Genomic DNA, 12080 nt, shown 5'->3' with positions numbered 1-12080 from the left:
CGGGAGGTAGGGGGGTAAGAGATAACCAAAGGACTTGTATGCATGCATATAAGCATAACTAATGGACATAAGACACTGGGGGATAGTGGAGGCTAGGGGACTGTCTAGGGCGGGGGGAAAAAATGGACACATATGTAATACCCTTTGTAATAAAAAAATTAAAAAAAAAGAAAGAGAAAAAAAAATAAAACACAAAGACTTACTTTAAAAAAAAAAAAGAGTAAGTCCTCTGAGATGTAAAGGGAACAGGAGGAAACGCATAACTGCAACCATGGAAACAGGAGCTGCAGCTGAGCCACCCTGGACCTCATACTGTGCCTGCTCCAGTGAGGGCTGCACATCAGCGGTAGAGACTGTGTCTGACGCTGGAGAAAACAATGGTTAAAATCCAGCCCCTTGAATCTGACACTTGTCTATGGTGTAAACTTGGGGAGCTGACTTCATTTCTCTGATACTGAATTTTTCAGCAACTTGATATGAGTTTCCACTTGCCCAGGTTGTTGTGAGAATTAAAAGAGAAAATCCTCAAAAATCTAACCCTGGTAACAAGTACTCAGCTTTACTTTATTGTAACAAGTACTCAGCTTGTTACTTTATTGATCTTGGAAGGCCAGAGTAAGGGCCATCAATCATCTGCATGTCACATTCAGCCACTGAGACTCAGGGAGCACCAGTGTATCTGCTGGACATTCCCATGTGGGGCCCACCACAATGAGATCTGAGTGCCCACAGCACCTGCCTCCCTGTAGCAGAGTCAGTGGCTTCTTATAGGTCCCATTTCTCACTAAAATGCACCCAAAGACAAAGGTGCTTGTGGGCATCGGGGAGAAGTGCCTGCCTGGGAAGGTCTCTGCAGGAGTGGCTGGAGTTGCCAGGAAAGGAAGAGAGAGAGAATTATCAAGAGATCAGAGAGAATCATTGATGAGCAAGAATCATTGATCAGCTGTCTCCTGCAAGCTTCAAACTGGGTGTAAACCACGGGGCCCAGGCATGTGCCCTGACTGGGAATTGAACCATGACCTCCTGGTACATAGGTCCACGTGGAACCACTGTGCCGGGAGCCGGTCCATCCTTGCTGTTTCAAGGGACCTGGCATATATGGCATACTGTTCTTAATATGTTTGGTCACCTCTTGGCACTATGTGTTTTAACCAAGGTCACTTCTCTGAGAAAGGTTGTTTCCCCAGGTAGGGATTTTCCCTGAAGTTAGGGAGGGAATAAAACCTCAACTGCCAGTCGAGATTTGTTCTGTGCCCTAACATGTGGTCTATCTTTGAGAACGTTCCATGTGCACTTGAGAAGAATGCATATTCTGCTGCATTGGGATGAAATGTTATCCTGGCAAGCCTCCTGATCAACTGAACGCTGTCTCCATGTCATTCCTTCTTCGCCGACTCCGTCCACACCTTTGGGGACCCCTGAACCTGCTGGGGCTGGACCCCAGCACCACTGAGCCAAGCCAGCGGGCCTCTCATCATTGATGTTTCTATCCCTCTCTCCTGCTCTATGAATCAATAAAAATATTTAAAATTCTCTTATTCATTAAAAAGTAAAAAATATTAAAACATATTATTCCAATACAAAAAAACATTTATTTCCTAAAGCTAAAAAGGCACAAAATGAGTGAAATTCCAACATCCATCTTTGTTGTTCCACTGTCCTTTTGTTGTTTTTTTTTGTTGTTTTTTAAATATATTTTATTGATTTTTTACAGAGAGGAAGGGAGAGAGATAGAGAGTCAGAAACATCGATGAGAGAGAAACATTGATCAGCCGCCTCCTGCACATCTCCTACTGGGGATGTGCCTGCAACCCAGGTACATGCCCTTGACCGGAATCGAACCTGGGACCTTTCAGTCTGCAGGCCGACGCTCTATCCACTGAGCCAAACCGGTTTCGGCCCACTGTCCTTTTGTTAAAGAAAACTGCCCAAACTCACAGCACAGTAGGCAAAACATATGATAAGATGCTTTAACAAAGATACAGACTCAACAAATACACTTCTGAGAAAAGTCTCACCATAAATTCTTAGAAAAAATACAATCAAACAACAGTGAGGTAGAATGAGAAAATCACAGAATTTGTTTACATAAATGACAAAACAAAATATTTGCTAGAATGTGTAGAATGTAAAACCATCACACATATGTGGAAAAATGCCAAAAGATACAATCAGTTCATTTGTATTTTTAAAGAATAGTTTATTGATTTTTAAAATATATATTTATTGCCCTAACCGGTTTGGCTCAGTGGATAGAGCGTCGGCCTGCGGACCGAGAGGTCCTGGGTTTGAGTCCAGTCAAGGGCATGTACCTGGGTTGCGGGCATGTCCTCAGTGGGAGGTGTGCAGGAGGCAGCTGATCGATGTTTCTAACCCTCTATCCCTTTCTTCTCTGTAAAAAATATATATATATTGACCTCAGGAAGAAAAGGAGAGACAGAGAGAGAGATAGAGGCACCAATGATGCAAGAGAATCATTGATTGGCTGTCTTCTGCACACCGCACACTGGGATTTGAGCCAGCAACTCGGGAATGTGCCCTGACTGGGAATCTAACCATGACCTCCGGGTTCATAGGTCAAAGCTCAATGACTGAGACATGCTGGATGGGCAATTTTATTAATTTTTGGAGAAATAAAAAGGCAGAAGGAGAGAAACACAATGAGAGTACAATATCAACCAGCTGCCTCCTGCACACCCAACTCCAGGGAGCTAGCACAAAACCTAGGCACAATCCCAACAATCCAATTGGTAACCCGACTGTGCATGGGATTACACCCAAACAAGTGAGCCACAACATCCATGATGGTATATTCAGTTTAGATTACAAAGTGCTAATTTTTGTAAATTTAAACATTCAAATACACAATGATCTAAATTATGCAATGAATTTTTGACAAAGTTAAACTTATATCCATATAAAGAATTATACAGAAATGTTTGAACCAGTTTTATTAAAAATACCAAAATATTCATAAAAGGGAAAAACTGCCGAAACCGATTTGGCTCAGTGGATAGAGCGTCGGTCTGCGGACTGAAAGGTCCTAGGTTTGATTCCGGTCAAGGGTACGTACCTGGGTTGCGGGCACATCCCCAATGGGAGATGTGCAGGAGGCAGCTGATCGATGTTTCTCTCTCATCGATGTTTCTGACTCTCTATCTCTCTCCCTTCCTCTCTGTAAAAAATCAAGAAATATATTAAAAAAGGGAAAAACTATTGGTGATATATTCAAAGGTAAGAATATCAGAAAAAAAGATGAGTTACTCATATATCTTTACTAAACCTCCAAGTATTTATGAAACATAAATTAAAGCAGAAAAATACTTAGAAACTGCAAAGTGATCTATTAAAATGGGATGTAAAGCAATGGTTCGTAGGAAAGCTGTGAAGAACAGGGCAGATTAAAAAAGTTCATGAAGCAAGTTCACAGTGACATATATGGTCAGTGTTATGTGTATAATGATGGTTTCAGTTTCATGCACACGTCAAGATTTATGAAATGCTTTACTAAACACATGTACTTTACTCATCATAGCTTTTAAAAATGGTTCCAGATTTTTAAAAAAAGTGTATGTTCAACTCTACTGGAAAAATAGGTTTGGCAAATCTATATTCAATCCATCTTCCTATTCCCTCTGGGCGAGAGTCTCGCCCAGTAACAGAAAATATAACAATAAAGAATTTTCAACCAAACCAACAGGAATACTGGCTGGGTCACAAAAGTCACAACTGAAGTCTGGACTGAGTCTCCTTAAGGCAGCGGTTCTCAACCTGTGGGTCGCGACCCCTTTGGAGGTTGAACGACCCTTTCACAGGGGTCGGCTAAGACCATCCTGCATACCACATATTTACATTATGATTCATAACGGTAGCAACATTACAGTTATGAAGGAGCAACGAAAATAATTTCATGGTTGGGGGTCACAACATGAGGAACTGTTTTAAAGGGCCAGAAGGTTGAGAACCACTGCCTTAAGGTATCATTGCAAATAACTGCATCTGAACATTATGCTAAGAGAAAGAACACACTATAGAAACAGACCCATAGAGAACAGGCAGACATCACTAATGGGGTCGGGTGAGAGGGAAGGGTGCAGGGTTCAATTACAATCAAGGGAAAATGCCCAGATTGTGGGCATGATACCATGTAGGGCAGGGGTAGACAACCCCTGGCACGCGTGCCAAACATGGCACGCCAGTAACTTTTGCTGGCACGCGAAACCCTCTCTTATAATCTTCCATTTACATTTTTTTGCTTAATATCAACTTTTTAATTTCATCATCATATACTGTGTTTTTGTCACTCAAATGAATTTTATTATTTCTTCAAGGTTCCTCACATATGTACACCTTAAGAGATATCAAGTAGGTGTAACATGTTCTCAAAAAATTAGGGTTGGCACGCAGAAGAATTTTGAGTCAGAGATTTTGCTGGTTTTGGCATGCACTCACAAAAAGGTTGCCCACCCCTGATATGTAGGGTAAGTTTAAGAGGCAGCCATTCAATGATTCCCTCTCATCATTGATGTTTCTATCTTAGCCTCTCCATTCCTCACTGAAATCAATAAAAATATTTTAAAAAAGAAAGTGCAAAATATACATACACTTCCAGAATAATAAACACACACACACAAAAAAAACCAATAACACTTAAGGGAACTTTCAATAATGTTTGTGTTTAAATGTATGTGATTCAATTCAGATTAATGAGATTTCACAAAGTTTGCCATATTGTTAAGACCTAACAAAAAAACTACATTTTCTACACATATAAGAAATTTTTCACATGAATTCATATGCGCAAAGCAAAGATAGAAGATTGGCTGAAAGATTCCTCACATTAATTGCACACATAAGGCCTTTATCCAGAGTGAACTTTCTGATGATTATGGAGGCCGCCCCTACTGGAAAAAGATTTACCACATTCCCTGCATTTATAAGGCTTTTCTCCAGTGTGAACTCTCTGATGTTCACGGAGGCCATTTCTACGTGTAAAAGATTTACTACATTCACTGCATTCATAAGGCTTTTCTCCAGAATGAACTCTCTGATGATCATGAAGACTATCTGACCTGGTGAAAGACTTCCCACATTCACTGCATTTATAAGGCCTTTCTCCAGTGTGAATTCTCTGATTACAATTAGGGTGAGTGCTAGTAATAAAAGATTTCCCACATTCACTACACTGAGAAGACCTTTCTCCAGAGTGAACTCTCTGATGACAACGAAGTTGAGTGCTAGTGATAAAAGATTTACCACATTCCCTACAATGATAAGGCCTTTCTCCAGTGTGAGAACGTTGATGATTACGGAGTGTACTGCTACTGGTAAAAGATTTCCCACATTCACTGCACTGATAAGGCCTTTCCCCAGTGTGAACTCTCTGATGACAACGAAGGTCAGTGCTTGTGATAAAAGATTTCCCACATTCACTGCAATGATAAGGCCTTTCTCCAGTGTGTACTCTCTGATGACGACAAAGTTTAGTGCTACTAGTAAAAGCTTTCTCACATTCACTGCATTTATAAGGCTTTTCTCCAGTGTGAACCCTCTGATGACAATGAAGGTTGCTGTTATCGGTAAAAGATTTCCCACATTCATTGCATTGATAAGGTCTTTCTCCAGTATGAAATCTCTGATGACGACAAAAATCAGTGCTATTGGTAAAAGCTTTCCCACATTCATTGCATTTATAAGGCTTTTCTCCAGTGTGAACTCTCTGATGACAACGAAGGTTACTGCTAGTGGTAAAAGATTTCCCACATTCACTGCACTGATAACGGCTTTCTCCAGTATGAATTCTCTGATGACAACAAAAGGCAGTGCTAGTGGTAAAAGATTTCCCGCACTCACTGCACTCATAAGGCCTTTCTCCAGTGTGAAGTCTCTGATGACGACAAAGGTTTTGCATCCTCGTAAAAGCTTTTCCACACTCACTGCATTTATAAGGCTTTTCTCCTGTGTGAACTCTCTGATGACAATGAAGGTTACTGCTAGTGGTAAAAGATTTTCCACATTCACTGCACTGATAAGGCCTTTCTCCAGTGTGAAGTCTCTGATGATGACAAAGGCTTTGCATTGTGGTAAAAGCTTTCCCACACGCACTGCATTGATAAGGCTTTTCACCATTGTGAACCCTCTGATGACAACGAAGGTTACTGCTAGTGGTAAAAGATTTCCCACATTCAGTGCATTTATAAGGCTTTTCTCCAGTGTAAACTGTCTGATGATAATGAAGTTGATTGCTACTAATAAAAGATTTCCCAAATTTACTGCACTCATAAGACCTTTCTCCCATATGAAGTCTCTGATAATGAAAGCTAGAACACTTGGTAAAATATTTTCCATACTCACAGCAAACAAAACACCCACTTCCAGCATGGACACCCTTGTCTTGAATAAACGTGTCGTTGCAGCCAATGTCTTCTTCGCATTCTTTTCTGATGTAACAATCTTTTCTCCTTTGAAATGTCACCCCACACTTCAAAATATCATTTGGCCTTTCCCTGGTCTGAGTAGTCTCTTGGTGGACATGCCCTGACCCAGTAAGAATGCCCTGTCCAAGCTTCCCCCAGGTAAAATGATTCTGGGACACGTCCAAATTGCAGCCATTTGTAAGTGAGGTCCTGTCCACATCTCTAATGAAAGTCTTCTTTCTCACATGCTGCTGGTGAAATTCTTTGAAAAAGAGCATTTTTGCACCTGCCCCATTCCCCAACAGTGTCTGTCCATATTGTGTTCCCTGCAGCTCAGTCAATTTGAAAATGTTTCCCAAAACTAGTCTACAACTCTCACTGTGGCTCTTCTGGGAAGTCAAGGCTAACTTGGGATTCCTTGTCTGTGACAATCTTACTGAAACATTGTGTTCAGTTGGTGCCTCCACATTCTCTGCTCCACAGCAGCAACCTGAACAAAAGGAAAGGCTGGTGAGGTACATATTGACCTTATGAAAACAGAATATCTTCACCACAAATGTGTTTTATACAGTAGTAGAGGCCCAGTGCACGAATTCATGCACCAGTGGGGACCCTCAGTCTGGCCTGCAGGATCGGGTCAAAACTGGCTCTCCGACATCCCTTGAGGGGTCCTGCATTGGGAGAGGGTGCAGGCCAGGCAAAGGGACCCCACCGGTGCATTTTCGGAGCCAGGGAGAGACGCAGGAGGTTGTCCAGCCAGGGAGGAACTGTGAAAGGGCTCCAGGGCGTGTCCAGCCCATCTCACTCAGTCCCGATCGGCCAGAAACCAACAGCAAGCTAACTTACCGGTCAGAGGATCTGCCTCCTGCTGGTCAGTGTACGTCATAGAAACTGGTCGACCGGTCGACTTTCTGCCCCAGGCGGTCAGTGCACATCATAGCGAGGGGTTGAGCGGCCTTAGCATATCATTAGCATATTATGCTTTGAATGGTTGAAGGGCCAACCAGTCAACGAAACACTTAGTATATTACGCTTTTATTATATACGTTTTGGCCCCAAAGGTCAGTCAATGTTGAAAATCTCAGCAAGGGAGGGACAGAAGCACAGATGGGACACAAAGAAGAGGCAAGGGTCTGCTCATTGTTCCTCCCCAAATGGCTTCCTTTAGGACCTTTCATGCTGGTGACTTGAGTCTGTGTAGAAAAATCTGAATGTGCTCAAACCCATAAAAATCAATTGTGTTAGAGCACATGATGTTCAACATCAGTATAATAACACATGTGCACTCTAAGGCTCTGCAGGCATTGACCAATGTTGGAGTGCAGTAAAAAGAGACCTGTGAAAGAGGTAGGGTTGCAAAGTCTAGAGAAGTTAAGGTTTTCTTTTTTGTTTTTTAATATATTTTATTGATTTTTTTACAGGGAGGAAGGGAAAGGGATAGAAAGTTAGAAACATCGATGAGAGAGAAACATCAAACATCGATCAGCTAGCCCTAGCCGGTTTGGCTCAGTGGATAGAGCATCAGCCTGCAGACTGAAGGGTCCCTGATTTGATTCTGGTCAAGGGCACATACCTGTTTTGCTGGCTTGGTTCAACGTGCAGGAGGCAGCCAATCAATGATTCCCTCTCATCATTGATGTTTCTATCTCTCTCTCCCTCTCCCTTCCTTTCTGAAATTAATAAAAATATATTAAAAAAAACAGACAGGAATCTGTGGCGGCTGCAGCCATGGGAGCGCACGTGGCCAGGCGCTACTTGGGCGATTCCTCAGGGGAGCCAGCCCCCTGCGGATGCCCAACTTTCCGCCCAACTACAGCTTCCCCGGGTGCAAGGAGCGTGAGATGGTGGCCACGCAGCAGCAGATAAATGATGCACAGCTGGTGCTCCAGCAGCGAGACTACTGCTCACTACCTTATCCGGCTGCTCAAATGCAAGCGCAACAGCTTCCCCAACTTCCTGGCCTGCAAGCACGAGCAGCACGACTGGGACTACTGCGAGCACCTCGACTACGTGATACGAATGAAGGAGTTAAAAAAAAAAAAAAACATCGATCAGCTGCCTCCTGCAAAACCTCCTACTGAGGATGTGCCCACAACCAAGGTACATGCCCTTGACTGGAATCGAACCTGGGACCCTTTAGTCCGCACACTGACGCTCTATCCACTGAGCCAAACCGGTTAGGGCAAAGTTAAGGTTTTCTGTGGGCTAGGAATCTGAGTAGAAATGATCACTGTTAGAAGTGAATAGTTTGCAAAGTACCAACAATAAGCAAGGAGTAGAACTGGGTGAGGAATGGGCAGTGATAATAAAACACTATTGAACAAAATGAGCTCATATTTATGACATTAACAGAATCAAAACCTCCCCAACAGCCCTTCACCAAGGCAAGACCACATGTGGGTCCATTGTGTCATTCACTAAGTCACCTTTCTTCTGTGATGCACAAATGATTCTTCCCATCTAAAACACAGGTGAGTCAGCACGGGAATTCAGATGATATAAATCCAAAAGGAAAAACCAAAGAGATATAAGGCCAGCACTTTGGTAGAACAACAAAGCACAGAAGACATACAGGAAAAAGATATATGTGAATGCCATTACCAAGATGGCAGAATAGGAAATACAAGAATACTTTCCACTCCCAGAACAAGTACACAGCCAGACATGAATAAAAACCATTATAAGGGGAATTAAACCCTGGCTGACTCAGTGGTTGGAGTGACAGCCTGCACAGTGAAGGGTTGAGGGTTCGATTCCTCGCCAAAGTCATAAATCTGGGTTGTGATAAGCTGCCAGCCCCGGTCAGGGCACATACACAAGGCAACCAGTCAATGTGTCTCTTTCCCATCAATGTTTCTCTCTCTGTCTTCCTCTCTATCTCCCTTACTACCTTCTAATTCCTCTGAAAAGTAATAGAGAATAATATACACCAGTGAAGATTTTTTTCAAAAGATTGAAATTAAGATAGAAAGGAACTCAGTGGAGCAAAAAAGGCCAATGGAACAATGGGTAATCAAACATACTTACAGTTAAACCCAAGAGTCAGAATTTTCTCTATCAACCATTGCACTTGCACAAACGTTGACTTTGTGGCCTGCTCTGTGAAAAACATTGCAAATTTGTGTTTTTTTGAATCACAAGAGCCCCTGCAACATCTATGAATTCCCACAGTCTATACAATGAGAGAACCCCATAAAGTTTGTCAGCATGAATTCCAAAAGAAATCCCTTTGGCAACAACTAGACCTAGCAATGCAATAAAAATCAGTATGTTCCCAACAGTATTTGTAACCAAAGACACTAAAACCATCAGTTTTCACGGAAAAAAAAATTGCTGCCAAATCCACCATGGACCTATACATTCCTTGTTAGTCTGACCTCAGCTCAAGGGGCTTCAAGGAAACTAGGTTACTGGGACTTTCTCAAACCTGAAACAATACCCCACCCAGTCAACAACCGTTGATTCCATATGCCAACGAATGTATTTCTTGAGCTAGAATTGGTCCTAAAGTTGAAAGGAGTAACTGCTTCATTGAATGTGTAGACATCAACACAGCCCTAAAAACAAGGATAACATCAAGACAACAATTGCTCTGAACCTGTGAGCAATAAAGATGACTCTTAACTAATTGGCTCATTAAGGCGTCTTGTCTGGCTCGCTTCTGTTGCGATACAACAGAAAATGCCCCTTCAATAATAGGTAGACATCCCATTCAAAAGCAATAAGGATAACTGGAGTCTGACTAGACTCGAGCAGTGGTTCTCAACCTTCTGGCCCTTTAAATACAGTTCCTCATGTTGTGACCCCCAACCATAAAATTATTTTCGTTGCTATTTCATAACTGTAATTTTGCTACTGTTATGAATTGTAATGTAAACATCTGATATGCAGATGGTCTTAGGCGACCACTGTGAAAGGGTCGTTGGACCCCCAAAGGGGTCGTGACCCACAGGTTGAGAACCGCTGCTCTAGAGAAAACAGAACTAAGACATATATACAGAACGTCCCATCCAAGTGCAGCAGGAGATGCATTCTTGTCAAGCACACATGAGACATTCTCCAAGTAGATCATATGTTAAGTCAAAAAATTAGTCTCAAAGTTTGAGAAGAAATCACATCAAGTACCTTATCTAGTCACAATGTATGAAACTAGAAATCAGTTTTAGTTTCAATAAAGCTGGAAAATTCACAAGTATGTTCAAATTAAACACAGTCCTGAAGAATGAGTGGGTGAAAGAAAAAACAGAAAAGAGAACTCAAAAACTAAAGAGGGCCGAATCCGGTTTGGCTCAGTGGATAGAGCGTCGGCCTGCGGACTGAAGGGTCCCGGGTTCGATTCCGGTCAAGGGCATGTACCTGGGTTGTGGGCACATCCCCAGTGGGAGATGTGCGGGAGGCAGCTGATCGATGTTTCTCTCTCATCGACGTTTCTGGCTCTCTATCTCTCTCCCTTCCTCTCTGTAAAAAATCAATAAAATATATTAAAAAAAAAAAAAACTAAAGAGGCAAAGTGAATACAAGCACAATCTACCAAAGCTTATGTATAAAAGGCAGGAAATGCAATTCTGAGAGGAAATTTTAGAGTGATGAATTTCTACATTAATACAATTCCTCATGTTGTGGTGACCCCCAAGCATGAAATTATTTTCGCTGCTATTTCATAACTGCAATTTTGCTACTGTTATGAATCGTAATGTAAATATCTGATATGCAGGATGTATTTTGGGGGGTCACGACCCACAGGTTGAGAATTGCTTGAGCGGGTAATTCAAGTCGAAATCCTATCAGTCTGTAGGCAAAGGACCTAAATAGACACTTTTCGAAAGAGGACCTACAGAAGGCCAAGAGACATAAGAAAACATGCTCAAAGTCACTAATCATTCGAGAGATGCAAATCAAAACAATGAGGTACTATCTCACACCTGTCAGAATATCAGTCATCAACAAATCAATAAACTACAAGTGCTGGCGAGGATGTGGAGAAAAAGGAACCCTCGTGCACTGCTGGTACAAATGTAGACTGGTGCAGCCACTGTGGAGAACAGTATGGAGTTTCCTCAAAAAATTAAACATGGAGCTCCCATTTGAGCCAGTAATCCCACTTCTAGGAATATATCCCAAGAAATCAGAAACACCAATCAGAAAGGATATATGCACCCCTATGTTCATTGCAGCACAATTACAATAGCTAAGATTTGGAAACAGCCTAGATGCTCACCAGCAGATGGGTGGATTAGAAAACTGTGGTACATCTACACAATGGAATACTACGCTGCTGTAAAACAGAAGGAACGCATACCATTTGCAATAGCATGGATGCACCTGGAGAGCATTATGCTAAGTGAAATAAGCCAGTTGGAGAAAGATAAATATCACATGATCTCACTCATATGTGGAATATAATGAACAACATAAACTGATGAGCCAAAATAGAGCTAGAGAAAAACAACAGAATATAGTAGAAGTAATCTTGTTATTTGCAGATTTTTTTTAATATATATATTTTATTGATTTTTTTACAGAGAGGAAGGGAGAGGGATAGAGAGTTAGAAACATCAATGAGAGAGAAACATCGATCAGCTGCCTCCTGCACACCTCCTACTGGGGATGTGCCTGCAACCAAGGTACATGCCCTTGACCGGAATCAAACCTGGGACCCTTCAG

The 12080-nt window shown here is 42.0% G+C and overlaps 1 protein-coding gene across 1 annotated transcript in view; it reads right to left on the bottom strand.

Annotated features, from left to right (window-relative positions):
* Positions 1-4554: 4554 nt before the first annotated feature.
* The window catches only part of LOC102770862 (zinc finger protein 345), a 13678-nt gene continuing 6152 nt past the window's right edge, over positions 4555-12080 (bottom strand). The window contains 2 exon segments of the mRNA XM_006762682.2: positions 4555-4964; positions 4967-6906. Coding sequence (XP_006762745.2) covers positions 4935-4964; positions 4967-6906 — 1970 coding nt within the window. The 3' untranslated portion in view covers positions 4555-4934.

The sequence above is a fragment of the Myotis davidii genome, unplaced genomic scaffold, assembly GCF_000327345.1.
Source record: "Myotis davidii unplaced genomic scaffold, ASM32734v1 scaffold1179, whole genome shotgun sequence".
NCBI classification, from domain to species: Eukaryota; Metazoa; Chordata; class Mammalia; order Chiroptera; family Vespertilionidae; genus Myotis; species Myotis davidii.
Note: the sequence above shows the minus strand (reverse complement) of the source record. Positions and strands in the feature narration are given on the sequence as shown.